At 43.2% G+C, this 15,725-nt stretch overlaps 1 protein-coding gene across 1 annotated transcript in view; it reads right to left on the bottom strand.

Moving 5' to 3' along the window:
- Positions 1-15,725, bottom strand: part of LOC311041362 (centrosomal protein of 112 kDa-like) — a gene marked incomplete at both ends in the record, with an annotated part of 91,953 nt that overhangs the window by 36,826 nt on the left and 39,402 nt on the right. The window contains 5 exons of the mRNA XM_084086275.1: positions 6,517-6,596; positions 12,987-13,046; positions 13,811-13,903; positions 14,647-14,776; positions 15,369-15,523. Coding sequence (XP_083942401.1) covers positions 6,517-6,596; positions 12,987-13,046; positions 13,811-13,903; positions 14,647-14,776; positions 15,369-15,523 — 518 coding nt within the window. The remainder of the gene's footprint in view (positions 1-6,516; positions 6,597-12,986; positions 13,047-13,810; positions 13,904-14,646; positions 14,777-15,368; positions 15,524-15,725) is intronic.

The following is a 15,725-nucleotide window of genomic DNA, read 5'->3' on the forward strand; positions in this document are numbered from 1 at the left end:
GTAGGAGACACAAAGGAGACTCTTTGTGTCTCCTACCGGAACCGCTCCCGGTCATCAAATTATTGGCTGAGGAATGAGACAAAAACAAAAAAAAAAGTCTACATGGGGTGATTAATCCATAGAAAAAAAAGTCATTTTGGGGTGAACTACACCATGAATGTTAACTTTTTCTTCTTTTTTGTGTGTTTTTGGTCTCCCCTACCTCTCTTCTATCTAAATACCCCAGTTTGAACACTCAGGCTTTCACAGCAAATATGGGGTTTTCTGCAAATTGGTCTCAAAACAGGCCAAACTGATTTGCACCCTGACGTGACGTCACGTCAGGGTGCACTCCCTCCCGTTTTTCAGTTCCAACCCAAAAAAAAATATATATATTTTTCTTTTTTTCACACACAGAACCAGGAGATAACATGCATACAAACGGGCTCAATAGAGCCCGTGTCAAACAGGAAAATGTGGTATTGCAGCTGAAAGTGCTTTATAAGCCAGAGAGAAGTTAGTTGGAATGAGTATATCTGAGGCTTGATTTAGGCTCAAACCTTTTGAAAAACGTTTGAGGGACATAAACAATATGATATTAAATATTATTATTATGTTTTAAATTCATGGTGTACATCCTTTAAGGCGTTCCTCGTCCTATAATGTGTGAATATAACAGTCTCAACGAGAAGACTGGAACAGACTGGATATTGTGTTTTTGTATCAAGGCAGCGCCTGCAGGCTTTGGCTCCTGCCTTTGTCTTTTTTACAGAGCTTATAGCTTTTGGGTTTTGGGTACTGTAACGCTTTCTAGCTTTCATAGTCGCCCTTCATCCTGGCAAACCTGAAGCGATGGGTTGGTTTTCCATCCATCCTGTGAGCGAACAACAAGCATGCATGCAGGGTTCAGGAGAAGTGTGATGGATTCTAAAGGCTGTGCTTATATCAAACTTTTACTTTTTCTGGGAACTCTCTCAAGGACCCCTGGGGGTGTCCGTACCCCACTTTCACATCCATTGTTCTATGGAGGTTCTTTTTAAGTATACTGTAACTTCATATTGCATTTTCTCCTTTTCCCTCCTATTTGTCTATGTTCTATTTTGTATACAAGTGCATATCTGAGTCATTCTTTAGGGGTACTAACTTAGATTTGTTGTTGTCGAGCAGAAAGCTTTTTCTCCATATTTCAACTTTGTTCTGTTTTTTTTCGTAAATGAATGCCCTAGTGAGTCACACAAAAGTAGTGAAAATAGAAGATCCACAAGCTCAAAACGTTTTGAGCTTGTAGATCGGCTATTTTCACTATTTAAAATGTAATCAAAAACAAATATTAATAGTGCAACAAAACAAAAAAACACCACCGACAATGTTTTGTGATTGTGTTGATATTCATAGCTTGGCCTGTTTTACAAGCTACTTAGTGTATAGGACCGCTGTAAAGTCCCCTTTATAAGTGACATATATTGTACAATACAGTACATTGGTATTGATTGACAAGAGTATTAACAGTACAAGTAGTACAGTCGAAAGTTATGCTAAAAACATCACACAAAAAAGGGTCCCCAGGGACCTTGATTGAACTTGATCATCAGTGTTGATTTTGTCGACTACAACTATGACGAAAAATTTCCGTCGACTACCTTTTTTCACTGACGAAAACTAAATAAAAACTAAGCTATGATGACTAAAACTAAGACTAAATATATTGACAATTTCGTCAAGAAATAAAAACTAGACTAAAATGTTAGTGAGGGATCTAGTGGAGAAGAGATCCAGTAGAACTAAAAGACATTTTATGTTTGGTTGCGCTCGGGTGTTGCGCTCTGAAAATAGCAGATCTATAGCAGATCTTTAGCAGATCTAAATAGCAGATCTACAAGCTCACAACGTGTCACGCTGCGACACGTTGTGAGCTTGTAGATCGGCTATTTTCAGCATGCAACTAAGTGTAAAATCAGCCATTATGACGCCATCAAGGCACCGCCAAAACACATTATAGTCGACTAAATCGATAGTAGATTTAGTCGACTAAAATGTTGATATTTAGTCGACTAAAACTAGACCAAAACTAAAACATTTCAGACGACTAAAATATGACTAAAACTAAATGGAATTTTATTTAACAGACTATGACTAAAACTAAATACAAATTTGGTGTCAAAATCAACACTGATGCTGAGGAAGGCTTCCGCCTAACGCGTTGATGGTTGGTCTGAATGCAAGTATACCTGAAGGAGTGAGTGTTTTTTCACTGATTCAGGAGGAAACTCTGACAGAGAAAGAGATCAACTGCAAACACTTGATAGTCTTCATTTGACAGAATCCCGCCACACAGAATGTCAAGTCTGCCCAAGCAATCACAGAAAATCAGTCAGAGGCAGAGCTTAATACTGCTTCGGATCCTTCTCCAGACAAAACACATGCCTCTCACGTGTATTGGGGGGGGGGGGGGGTGGTTGACCTGTCTGCGACACGGCGAGGAGGGGTTTCCATGGACTCAGACTGCGTTAAGACTTCAACAACACTGTTTCAGCCACATGTCCCCAATGCAGCCACACATCAAAGAGAACCTCGTTGGGCCGTTTAAGTGGAAAAGTCCGCCAGAGGATCAGAACGCATGGCTGTGATCTGGATCTGGAACAATTCAATCAGTGGGTCATAATGTGGACATCAAGGCTCTCTAAAGTCTGGCCCTGAAAACATGCTTCATCTCAGTCGCAGTGCTAATAGTCACAAAGCAGTTAGTGTGTGTCCTCATATAGTTGGTTATTATAGTCCAGTGTATTAAGTGTCCTCATATAGTTGGTTATTATAGTCCAGTGTATTAAGTGTCCTCATATAGTTGGTTATTATAGTCCAGTGTATTAAGTGTCCTCATATAGTTGGTTATTATAGTCCAGTCAGTGTAATAACAACATCTATGATTCAACACACACATTATTCTCTGTGATCCTACAATTGCCATGAAGCGTCCGCCTGGCAAGACCCCGGCGGATGCCTGTCTCTACAGGGTCATTTCATTACATAAACCATGTGCTTAATGTGTCAATTATTAGGTGCCGGAGCTCATGAATCCGACTTAACACATTACCCGCCAAAGACGGAGAGATCTGTGTTCTATTAAATGCATCACTTGCCCATCAAGAACGCAGATCATGTTCACAAGTTCATCTGCCAATAACTATGGAATGGATGACCCCCCCCCCCCCCCCCCTCCCAGATTCTACGGGACTCGGATACGTCTTTTAAAGCGATTAGTGGATGGATCGTTGTGAGTTTTCAAAGGTTAGTGAAAATGCTTAGAATCGCTGGCAAGGCCGGCTATAGAGCACAGAAGTCCTGATGTCACTCGTTCATACCCTGGTTCGTAAAGTAATTTAACATTGGGTCATCTTAGAATCGTCTCATATAAGAATTGTGGTCCAAAAATAAACAAACTGTCTCTGTGATATTGTCAGGGAGGAGGCTCTGTATCGTTTATGATAGTCAGTCACTTATATTTGATACAGTCTGTTTCTGGCGAAAATGTACCTAATTCGTCGGAAGTAACATTAGCGTTTTTTCAGTAAGTTGATGCTTCATATCCGTAACAGTAAAACCGCCGGGGTCATTTGTTCATTTTTGGAACACAGTTCTTATTTGACGCGAAATTAAAAACGTCTATGGGGATTCAGAATGGGGGTGGAAAACCGCAAATCAGGTAGGATGTGTAAATTACATCAGACTTTGGTGCTCTATAAGGCAATGTTTTACTCTGGCCGTGAATGAGTTAAGCCCTGCATCCACCTGATTCATATGGTTACTGAAGTTAAGGTCTCTATGTTTTGCCGTTCACACAGCGTATATGGACAATGTCAGGGCCACCGAGGGAGGTAGCAGCAAAAAACAAACAAATACAGACAAAAAATGGATAGTAAACAGACAGAAGGCACTGGAGTAATCTGGACTGGGACAGTTGAAACCTTTCCTTGTATTGACAGGGTGCAGGGAAAGTGTTGATTTTGACAGCAAATTTTGATGTGTGTGGCAATGTGTACACTGTGGTCATGAGAAAGAGCCATGGGTGTGTTCAACCCATTAAGACCTGGAACTGTGTCATTTTTAGATTTGAGCTAAAAAGCATTATTTTACACTTTGGCTATTCAAAAATAGCAGATATACAAGCTCGTAGCGCGGCACCGAGTGCCGCGCTACGAGCTTGCAGATCTGCTATTTTTGAAAAATCTTGAAAATGTGTGCAAATCTTTGAATATATACATTTTTAACTCAAATCTTTGCTTCTGGGGGGTCCCTGGAACAAAATATTTTGATGGGGGTCCGCGGCCAAATACATATAATTTTGGGGGTCCTTGACATGAAAAAGATTGAGCACCACTGATATAGAAACATACGTTTTTCAGAAAACTGTTGAGATTTAGGAGACATGTAGAATCGGCTTCAGGTCTCAATGGGTTAAGAATGGAGAGAATGAAGAGAGAGAGAGAGAGAGAGAGAGAGAGAGAGATAGATAAAGAGAGAGAGAGAGAGATAGATAAAGAGAGGGAGGGAGGGAGGGAGGGAGGGAGCGTTAATATCCTAATTGACAGTTTTATTGACATCCATAAATTAAGTGACTAAGCGCGTTGCACGTCATCCTCAGACATCGTTGCTGTCGGGCGTAAACCTTGTACGTCCAAAAGCCTAACCTTTTAAACTATTATTATTACATGAATAACATAAACAAATAGTGAAAATAGCAGAGCTTGTAGATCTGCTATTTTCACTACCTTTGTGGGACACTCTTGTATATTGAAGTAGGGCCTACGTTTATATAATAACCACGGAGATATGTGTTTTCTGCCCGACAACAAGCATATCAGCTCTGTCTCAGACACATGGCTGACGTCTCGCTAACTGCATTCCTGTGGTGTGTGCACGTCTATAACTAACACATCTGTAGCACACACACACACACACACACACACACACACACACACACACACACACACGACATGCCGATAGGCTGGCGTAGAGACACACGATTGGCTGCGGAGGATGGGGTATAGGACCACACACACACACACACACACACACACACACACACGACATGCCGATAGGCTGGCGTAGAGACACACGATTGGCTGCGGAGGATGGGGTATAGGACCACACACACACACACACACAAACGCACACGCACACGCACACACACACACGCACACGCACACGCGCACACGCACACGCACACGCACACGCACACACACACACACACACACACACACACACACACACACACACAATGTGTTTTCATGTTCCTTCACAGCCCAGTCACCAGTGTTGATTTCGTCGACTAAAACTATGACGAAAAATATCGTCGACCTTTTTTCACTGACAAAAACTACATAAAAACGAAATAAAAAAATAAGCTATGATGACTAAAACTAAGACTAAATATATTGACAATTTCATCAACAAATAAAAACTAGACTAAAATGTTAGTGAAGAACTAGTGGAGAAGAGATCCAGTAGAACTAAAAGACAAGTTATTTTACGCTTGGCTCGGGTGTTGCGCTCTGAAAATAGCAGATCTACAAGCTCACAATGTGAGCTTGTAGATCGGCTATTTTCAGCATGCAACCAAGTGTAAAATCAGCCATTACCATGCCATCAAGGCACCGCAAAAGACATTTTAGTCGACTAAATAAAATATAGATTTAAAAATCAACACTACACACACGTGCGCGCATGCAAGCACGCACACACACAAGCACACGCACAAGCAAACGCACACACACACACACGCACACACACGCACACCCACACCCACACCCACACCCACACACACGCACACGATCAAGACGTGTTTCTTTAACTGCTATGAGACAAGGTTTGGTTGCTGTTTCATGGCGCTTACAGGCAGAACCAAACTAAAATGGATTCCAGTTCAGTTTGAGATTGCCTCACAACGTGGCGTGCAGTTTGAAAACAACAGGCCTCTTTGAACACGTGCAGCCGTGTGCCAGACTGTGTAACTGGTTCCTATCAGATCTCAACCATTTGAAATATTAGATTTGAGACGGACATCATTCTATGATTTCATAATCTGTCGCGGCAGGTGTGTGATTGCCGGGTAGAACGCGGTCCAACGTTATTTGGCTGGTTCTCTATAACGTTGGTTCTCAAAGTGGGGTCCTTGGGGGGGTTCCAGGGGGTCCCCAGCAAAATGTGTTAATATAGCGTCACAATAGTTTTTACCTTTTATACTTTGGGCTATTCAAAAATAGCAGATATACAAGCTCATAGCGCGGCACCGAGTGCCGCGCTATGAGCTTGTAGATCTGCTATTTTTGAAAAATCGTGAAAATGTGTGCACATTTTTGAATATGTATATTTTTTAAGCAAGACTGTGTAACTCAAATCTTTGCTTCTGGGGGTCCCTGGCACAGCATATTTTCAGGTGGGGGTCCGCGGCCACATACATGTCAATTTAGGGGTCCTTGGCACGAAAAAGTTTGAGAACCACTCTATATAAGATGCTCACGTGTAAGCGAAGCAAAATACCTGAGTGCTTCTTCCAGTTGGGCTGCCTTCTTCGTTGAAAGCGTTCTCTCTTTCTCTGCTTCATTGTGGACGGCCTGGACCTGAGAGACACACACATGGAAGAGAGAGAGAAAGGGATAATAATTAGATTAGAATAGACTAGACATGCTTTATTATCCACAAAGGGAAATCATTTTTTGCTTGGGTCAACACAGGCAGGTTGAGACAGACAACTCTCAAGAGACAAACGGAGAGAGAGAGACAGACACAGAGAGAGAAAGACAGAGAGAGCAACAGAAAGAGACAGACACATAGAGACCCAAAGAGAGAGAGAGAGAGAGAGAGAGAGACAGACAGACAGACAGACAGACAGACAGACAGACAGACAGACAGACAGATCTCTATTAGTCTACAAAAAGGCCTTTCTGTCCGCCTGAAGGCCGACACATGCTACTTCCGACGTTGGGAACAAACGGTGGGGTTGGGGAAAGGCTTTCAGAACCAGTTCAGAGAGCCAGGACATCTGGAGGTGCACCACTTCTGAGAAAAGGTTCTGAGAATTGTTCTGCCTTTATTGTGATAGCGCAGTGTTGACCGACAGGATACAGTAATGGCCGTCGGGCTCGGAAATCAAACTTGCGACTCGCTGTCAGGCTGCATTAGAGCCTATAATGTGGTGCGGGCCTTAAGCACTGACTAGGCCATCTGCGTCCCAAGGATCATGTATTGGCCTTAAGATAGCAAGCAAGTGCCTCACATTATGACTTAATATGTTTCAGTCGCTTAATTTATGTCATTGTTATTGTTTCATTGCCTTGACAAGGCAATGAAACAATAACAATGACAAGCAGGCTGTGTTGCTCTGTCATAATTCATGTTGTTATTGTATTATTGTCTCGTTTAATCATTGTTTTTAACTGCACGGTACAAGGACACTTTGTTAAGAGACATGCTATAACAATAAAGCTTTATTATTATGATTATTATAGAACAGGGGTCTTCAACAGGGGGTCCGGGACCCTAGGGGGTCCTCAGAGCTACTATAGGGGGTCCGCCAAATCTTTGTGTGATAGGATTTAGTTTTTTTTACATTAACCACTTGAACCCTAGAATTCGTTTTCTGAGGGGAACATTAGCCGAAAACAGCAGATCTACAAGCTCTCAACGCCTCGCGCTGCGAGGCGTTGAGAGCTTGTAGATCGGCTATTTTTGGCAAAGAGGCTATAGGTGTAGAGGGAAAAAATAGCAGACTAAGTAAAAAAAAACTTGAATCTGAAACACAATTTTATACTATATAGAGTAGGGGGGCCCTGCTTCATCTCCCTCTCAGCTAGGGGGTCCTTGGCCTGAAAACGTTGAAGACCCCTGTTATAGAAGACAGAGACAGACATACAGGGAAAGAAAGAGACATAAAGACACAGACAGAGAGACAGACATACAGTGAGACAGACATACAGTGAGACACTCAGACATACAGTGAGACAGACAGACAGACAGACAGACAGACAGACAGACAGACAGACAGACAGACAGACAGACAGACAGACAAACAGACAGACAGAAGAAAGACAAACAGACAGACATACAGAGAGAGAGAGATTGTAGGGGGGGGGGGGGGCAGCATCAAACATCAAACATCACTCCACAGACCCTCCTGTCTGTGTCATGTGACCTTCTCCACCTGGCCACTTCTCTGCTGCCATCTCATCATCATCATTATCATCAGCATCACCCATGTGGGCCTGGCCCCTCCCCCCCCCCCCCTTCCCCTCCTCTCCTCTCTCTATGTGGATCTATGGTGACCATCTGGGCCCCTGCTGTGTCCAGATACCCTTCCATGGCCTCCCTGCACACATGTCTCCTCTAAAACACAACACTACAGAGGAATGGAACAGAGGACTCTTTACAGAGACACATACCAGAGGAGACCCAGAGAACCACTCCGGTGGACACCTTGTATCTCCATGTTTAAACCTTTTATGTTATTTTTTTATGTTTTCGTTTGCCTCATAGCATAATTGCCTAACTCACTTTTTGGTGAGATTGACATTGCAACACTGCTGCGTCATTGTGCCTTATTGCCTAATTATATGTCCTAAGCCAATCAGAATGCTTGTTACATAAGTCAACTTTTTGAATTAGCAAATTTTTGAGATTTCGATTTTTTTTTTGTAACAAGCATTGTGATAGGCTGAGAACATAAGGCAGGATGAATCAACAGCTGTCGCCTCACAGCTAGAAGGTCCTGGGTTCAATTCCCGCCGGGGACGCTGGGGGCGTGTTCTCTCCTCCGCGTCATCAGTGCCCATACCCTAGGGGTATGTGGGGTTGGTGAAAGGGCCTTTCTGTGTGGAGTTTGCATGTTCTCCCCGTGTCTCCTAGGGTAGTTAATACCCTCACAAAAACATGCAGTAATCCTGGTCAGTATACTGACTCCCCCTGGTCAGCCGGGGCGCCTGATGGAGGGGAAAGGAACTGGTTGGAATAACGTGTTCCTTCCACGCGCTACGTCTAACAAGGGAACCTCCCCCTTGTCGGGTGATAAGAAGCGGCCTGCTTGCTCCTCATGCATTGAAGGAGGCATGAGCTTCAGCTTGGGCTCTCCCTAGGCTGGCAGAGGGAGAGTAGCGCCCAGGATTGGCATTGGCACTGGGTGAAAAAATATGGGTTACAAAATCGTGGGATAAAAATTATTTAGAAAAAAAAAAAGGAGAGTAGAGTTAGGCAGATATAAATAAAGGCAGATAAACATGACATGGCCCTCGGGGGTCATTGAGTGTCACTGTGTGCCGCACTGCAAGCTTGTACATCTGATATTTTAGAATTTTGGCTTTTTTGTTTTTGTTTTAACACAAATCTTGGCACAAACTCTTTTCAATTGGGGGGGAGTCCGCGGCCAAATACATATCAATTTGGGGGTCCTTGACATGGAAACGTTTAAGAACCCCTGAGTTATGAGTCCTGATTCCTGAGCGCTTTCAAGGACGTTAAAAAAAAAACAGGATGTGTTTGAAGTGTGTGGAAAGAGAAATGGCCGAAAGACATCAAAGCCTTTTACACTACAGTGGCTCTCATATAGAGAGCAGTGAAAATGAAGTGACCCTCTGACCCCTGATGAAAGAAAGGGGGCCTGGAGGCCCTGCTGTAGTTCCCCCCGCAGGTGTACCACCGAACGGCCTGCCTGCCTGGGGCACAGATGTGCCAGTCTAACCCCCCCCCCCCCCCCCCACCACACACACACACACACACACACACACACAGACACACACACACACACACACACACACACACACACACACAGACACACACACACACACACACACACACACACACACACACACACACACACACACACACACACACACACACACACACACACACACACACACACACACACACACACACACCAAACACGCTTTATGAACTGAGGGGCTTTGAAGATGACCCAGGTGCTGGGCGAGAGATCTTAACCCATTTAGAACGGGTGTCGTTTTATACTTTGGGCTATTCGAAAAATAGCAGATCTACAAGCTCGCACTACAAGCTTGTAGATCTGCTATTTTTTGAAAAATCGCATTGTTCCAGGAACCCTCCAGAAGCAAATATTTGAGTTACAAATGTTCGCTTTGAAACAATTTCAAAGATTTGCACAAAATGTTCAAGATTTTTCAAAAACAGTAGATCTACAAGCTCATAGCGCACTCGGTGCTTGTATATCTGCTATTTTTGAATACCCCAAAGTATAAAATAACGTTTATAGCTCAAATCTAAAAAAAATGACTCAGATGTGTTCCCGGTCGCAATGAGTTAATTTTTTTTTAAAAAGAACCCCTGATCTTCACCTGAGGAGAGCGTGGTCTGGTTTGGGGCCAGCTCATTAAGAACAGGGCCCTCTGTACTCAACATGCTTTATGACAGGGCCAAGGCCTTTGAAGAGGGGGGGGGGGGGGCTCTTTTAAAGGTGGACCAGCCTGCGTGCGAGGGTATAAGAGGAGGGCACGTGTCTTTCTGATAAGACACATACGTAGTATATGTCTCTCTCTTAACCCATTAAGACCTGGAACTGTGTCATTTTTTTAGATTTGAGCTAAAAAGCATTATTTTACACTTTGGGCTATTCAAAAATAGCAGATCTACAAGCTCGTAGCGCGGCACCGAGTGCCGCGCTACGAGCTTGTAGATCTTCTATTTTTGAAAAATCGTGAAAATGTGTGCAAATCTTTGAATATATATATTTTTAAAGCGAACATTTTTAACTTAAATCTTTGCTTCTGGGGGGTCCCTGGAACAAAATATTTTGATGGGGGTCGGCGCCCAAATACATATCATTTTGGGGGTCCTTGACATGAAAAAGATTGAGCACCACTGATATAGAAACATACGTTTTTCAGAATACTGCTGAGATTTTTTAGGAGACATGTGGAATCGGCTTCAGGTCTCAATGGGTTAAAATGTCTCTCACATTGCTTTGTTGTCGATGCCATGATGAGCTGTGTGGTTTCAATTTGGACTCACCGCCCTGGTCCACTCAGTGTTCAAGATAACACTGGTGGCTGAAGTACTCTGATAATGTTGTTATTTAATATTAGAAGGTAGGGTAAGTGATTTACTTTGGTTATACAATAAGTGTTAAATAGCTCTATATTCTGATAGTACTCATTGCTATAGAGCAGTGGTTCTCAAAGTGGGGTCCGGGGACCCCCAGGGGTACTTGAGGGGGTTCCAGGGGGTACCCAGCTAAATGATGGACAGGAACCAAATGGACCCTTATGGGTCTGTAACTCTGAGAGTGTACAAATGGAACCAAATGGACGTTAACGGGTCCATTTGGTTCCATTTGTACACTCTCAGAGTTAAATTAACATTGATTTTACAATATGAATTGGGGTCCCAGAGATAGAAATGTCATTACATGGGGGTCCGTAGCCTAATGCATGTCAAACTGGGGGTCCTTGTGGTTGAAAAGTGGTTGAGAATCACTGCTATAGAGCCGTAAAAATCTTCTCTTATGGGGGTCCCTGGCTTATCTTTTCAAATGGGGGTCCACGGGCTAATAAGTGTCAATTTGGGGGTCCTTGACATGAAAAAGTTTGAGAACCACTGCTATAGAGTGTTTGTTCAGTAAAAGGAGTCTCCCATGTCTCTCTAGCAAAAAATACCCAAAAAGATCACTTACCCTACCTTTAAGTAAAAGTAGCCAATACCACATTGTACTGTAGAAATACTCTGATGCGAGTAAAAGTCCTGCATTCAAAATGTTACTCGAGTAAGATAAGAGTATTGGCATCTAACTATACTTACAGTACCAAGAGTAAAAGTATTCATTATGCATCCATTTCACAAGTTTTTTCCAAAAAGCTTTAAAACAATAATTTGTCAAAATCTTTCCACAAAATTAGCAGATCTACAAGCTCACAATGTGTCAAATCATAACGCGGATACGGTGTATAGAATAGAGCTTAATTGGTTAAAGTATGCTTTGTATTGTCTACTGTTAATCTACAAAGTCACGTGTCACAGAACATTTTCAAATAATTGTAGAGGAGTAAAAACTATAATATTTGCCTCTAAGATGTAGAGGAGTACAAGTATAAAGTATTGTAAATGGGGTGAACTATCCCTTTGAGTACAGTACTTGAGTACATGTACTTAGTTACTTTCCACCACTTGCAAAATACCGGTAATCCTCCTCCTACTCCGTGGCCTTGGTTCTCCTCCTGCCTTCCTCCGTCTCTACCTGTTAATCACGGCTCTGATTTTACAAGGCCGGACATAAACATATCAAAGCCAGAGGAGTGTTTTTACCAGAGCCTTTTTATCTCTGTGTGAGTGTGATCCCGCTGTCCGGGACGTGCGTCAAACGTGCACCCGTAACAATCGTAAAAAAAATAAGAAGCTTGGATTTTAAACCATTAACACCGGGAACGTATCTGTCGTTTTAGATTTTAACCACTTTAACCATTATCTTATACTTTGGCAATTCAAAAATAGCAGATCTACAAGCTCATAGCGCGGCACCGAGTGCCGCGCTATGAGCTTGTAGATCTGCTATTTAAAAAACAAAAATCAATAACATTTTTTGCAAATCTTTGAATATATATTTTTTTTAAAGTGAACATTTGTAACTCAAATCTTTGCTTCTGGGGGATTCTACAAATGTACAAAATAAATAAATGCACAAAATGATATGTATTTAACCGCGGACCCCCATCTCAAAATGTGTTGTTCCAGGGACCCCCCAGAAGCCAAGATTTGAGTTAAAAATGTTCACTTTATAAAAAAAAATATATATAAGATTTTCACACATTTTCACGATTTTTCAAAAAATAGCAGATATACCGCGGCACTCGGTGTCGCGCTATGAGCTTGTAGATCTGCTATTTTTTGAATAGCCCAAAGTATAAAAGCATGGTTTAAGTGGTTATACACAGATGCGTTCCCGGTTTAAATGGGTTAAACGTGAAGGTGATGATGGGTGAACACTAACAGACCTTGTTCTCCCAGTTGACCTGCAGCTGGTCTCTGTCCTGCTGCAGCTTGGTCTCCTGGTCCTAGAAGGAGGCCAGAGGAGAAGAACAGAGATGTCAGAGAGGAGGACGCACCGGTAAAGCACCTTCACACTATGGGGCTGAAACAGCTCATCAAACTAATCAACTGAACCCATTATAAAACAAATAAGGAGAAAAACAAGATCATACTCAATCCGCATTTTAGGCATAAGGCGAAAAGTAATCGCCTAATCGTATTTTATTTTAAATAGCCCACATACAAGCTCACATCACGTGTTCCTCCTCCTGTTCCTGAATATGAATTCTTGCCTTCCGCCCAAAGATAAAGACCCCTGCAACTAAAAACAATAGGTACAAATTCTCATGTGTACCTACTTCCATTCGTGACATCAATAATGGAAGCAGGCCAGGAGGAGGTAGCTATTATTATCTGGATCTTGTGATCATGTCTATGTCTTGTGTATGTATGTTTACTGTGTTTTGGAGTTTTGCATTATTATTGTCTGCTGTAACATAAATTGCCCAGTTTGGGAGATAATAAACTTGAACTTAAACTTGAGCTCTTAGATCAGCTATTTTCACTATTGTGTGCTATCGCAAAAATACAGATTAAGTGGTTAAGGGACTAAAAAACATACAGTAAGTCACTTCATGAGTACTCGATTCATCGAAAAAAAGTCATCGATAGAATAATCGCTGAGAAGATAATTGACAGCTGCAGCCCCAGTTCACGTTATTAAATGCTCAGGCACATCACACCAACATCACATGTGACAGATCCATCCACAGCCCACAGCCACACGTACCCTGAGCTGCTTCTGTCTGCTCTGCTCCAGGTCCTGCATCTGATGTCGGAGGTGAGCCACCGTACGCTCCATATCTTCCATCACCTCAGAGGCCTGACACACACACACACAGAGAGAGAGCCACACGATGGATTATAACAGTGAACGAATTTCACCCACTTTTTTACCTTGTAAACCTGTGATGTGACAATAAAACTGATTCTGGATGAGGACAGTGGCGTGCACAGACATTTTGAGGGGCAGGTGCTCAAGTAAATTATACTTTTTTTTTTGTTTACTTGGTCTGCTCTTTTTTTCCCCCTACACCTATACCTCTTTGCCAAAAATAGCCGATCTACAAGCCCACAACGCCTTGCAGCGCGAGGCGTTGTGAGCTTGTAGATCTGCTATTTTTGGCTAAAGTTCTCCTCAGAAAAGGGATGCTAGGTTTCGAGTGGTTATGGTAAAAAGAAACATCATATCGCATAAAGATTTGGCGGACCCCCTGTAGTAACTCTGAGGACCCCCTAGGGGTCCCGGACCCCCTGTTGAAGGCCCCTGCTGTGCCCTTTTTTCAAAAGGGCACTTCTGGTCAAGAGGGCAAAGGGCAGTTGCTCTAGCACCACCTAGAGTCTATCTGTGCACGTCCCTGTGGATTATAACAGTAAATGAGGAGCATATTTTTGAATTATCAATTTCTAATCACTGGAGCAACTATTTTAGATTTCTTGTCCACCTTTGGAGTTACACCATAGCAAGGTAAACACACAACCCAAACCTCTACCAAAGTGGTCTTGCCCTTTAACCACTGCGAGTGAGTTGGTAAAGCTAGTAGTGAAAACCTGGCTGATGTGCACCTTGGCGGCAGAGAGGCCGTGCTCCTGTTGGAAGTGGCTCATGTCCGCCTGGTGTTTGTCCTGGAGCCTCTGCAGGGCTGACTCCTGCTCCTCAGACAGCTGCTGGTTGTCCCTCATGAGGGACACGCTCCTACAGAAGGAGAGCACAACACGACCATCAGGGTGTAATCATGGAGCATTGACACACACACACACACACACACACACACACACACACACACACACACACACACACACACACACACACACACACACACACACACACACACACACCTAACAATACCTGGACAGGTAGGTCCAAGACCCCTAGGGGGTCCTCAGAGTTATTGTAACAGGGGGTCCGCCAAATCGTTGTGTGACAGGGAACATTATAGCCAAAAATAGCCGATCTACAAGCTCACAACGCCTCACAGCGCGAGGCGTTGTGAGCTTGTAGATCGGCTATTTTCGGAGAGTTGGTGTAAAGGGAATAATGAGCAGACCAAGTACAGAGACATCGGTCAAGTTGACTAAATTGAGGGTTTAAAGGTTAAATATCTGAAAATACACATTATGAATCCAACTATCTATTAAATATATGAAAAGGTTTTATCTGCAACACAGTTTTATACAATAGTGGGGGGTCCCTGCTTCATCTCTTTCTCAGCTAAGGGGTCCTTGGGCCGAAACAACGTTGAAGACCCCGGCCCCCATACCCCAGGAGGACCCCCTCTGTACCCTACCGTCTGTTGGCCTCCTGCAGCTCGGCGCTGATGCCTGCGATGTGGATCTCCAGCTGGGCTTTCTCCTGGCTCACCCTCTGACGCAGAGCAACGCCTTTCTCCAGCTCCACCGTCTGCTGCTTCACCTGGAGATCCAGCTCACGCACCTTCTGATCCTGGAGCACGCACACGCGCACACGCACGCACACACACACACACACACACACACACACACACACAAACAGACACCACTTTAACTATTATGTTATACTTTGGCTATTGAAAAATAGCAGATATACAAGCTCATAGTGCGGCACCGAGTGTCGCACTATGAGCTTGTAGAACATGTGAACATAATTATGTGCAGTGGCCACAGGC

This window comes from Gymnoscopelus microlampas (assembly GCF_963454915.1).
Source record: "Gymnoscopelus microlampas genome assembly, contig: SCAFFOLD_91, whole genome shotgun sequence".
Classification (NCBI taxonomy): domain Eukaryota; kingdom Metazoa; phylum Chordata; class Actinopteri; order Myctophiformes; family Myctophidae; genus Gymnoscopelus; species Gymnoscopelus microlampas.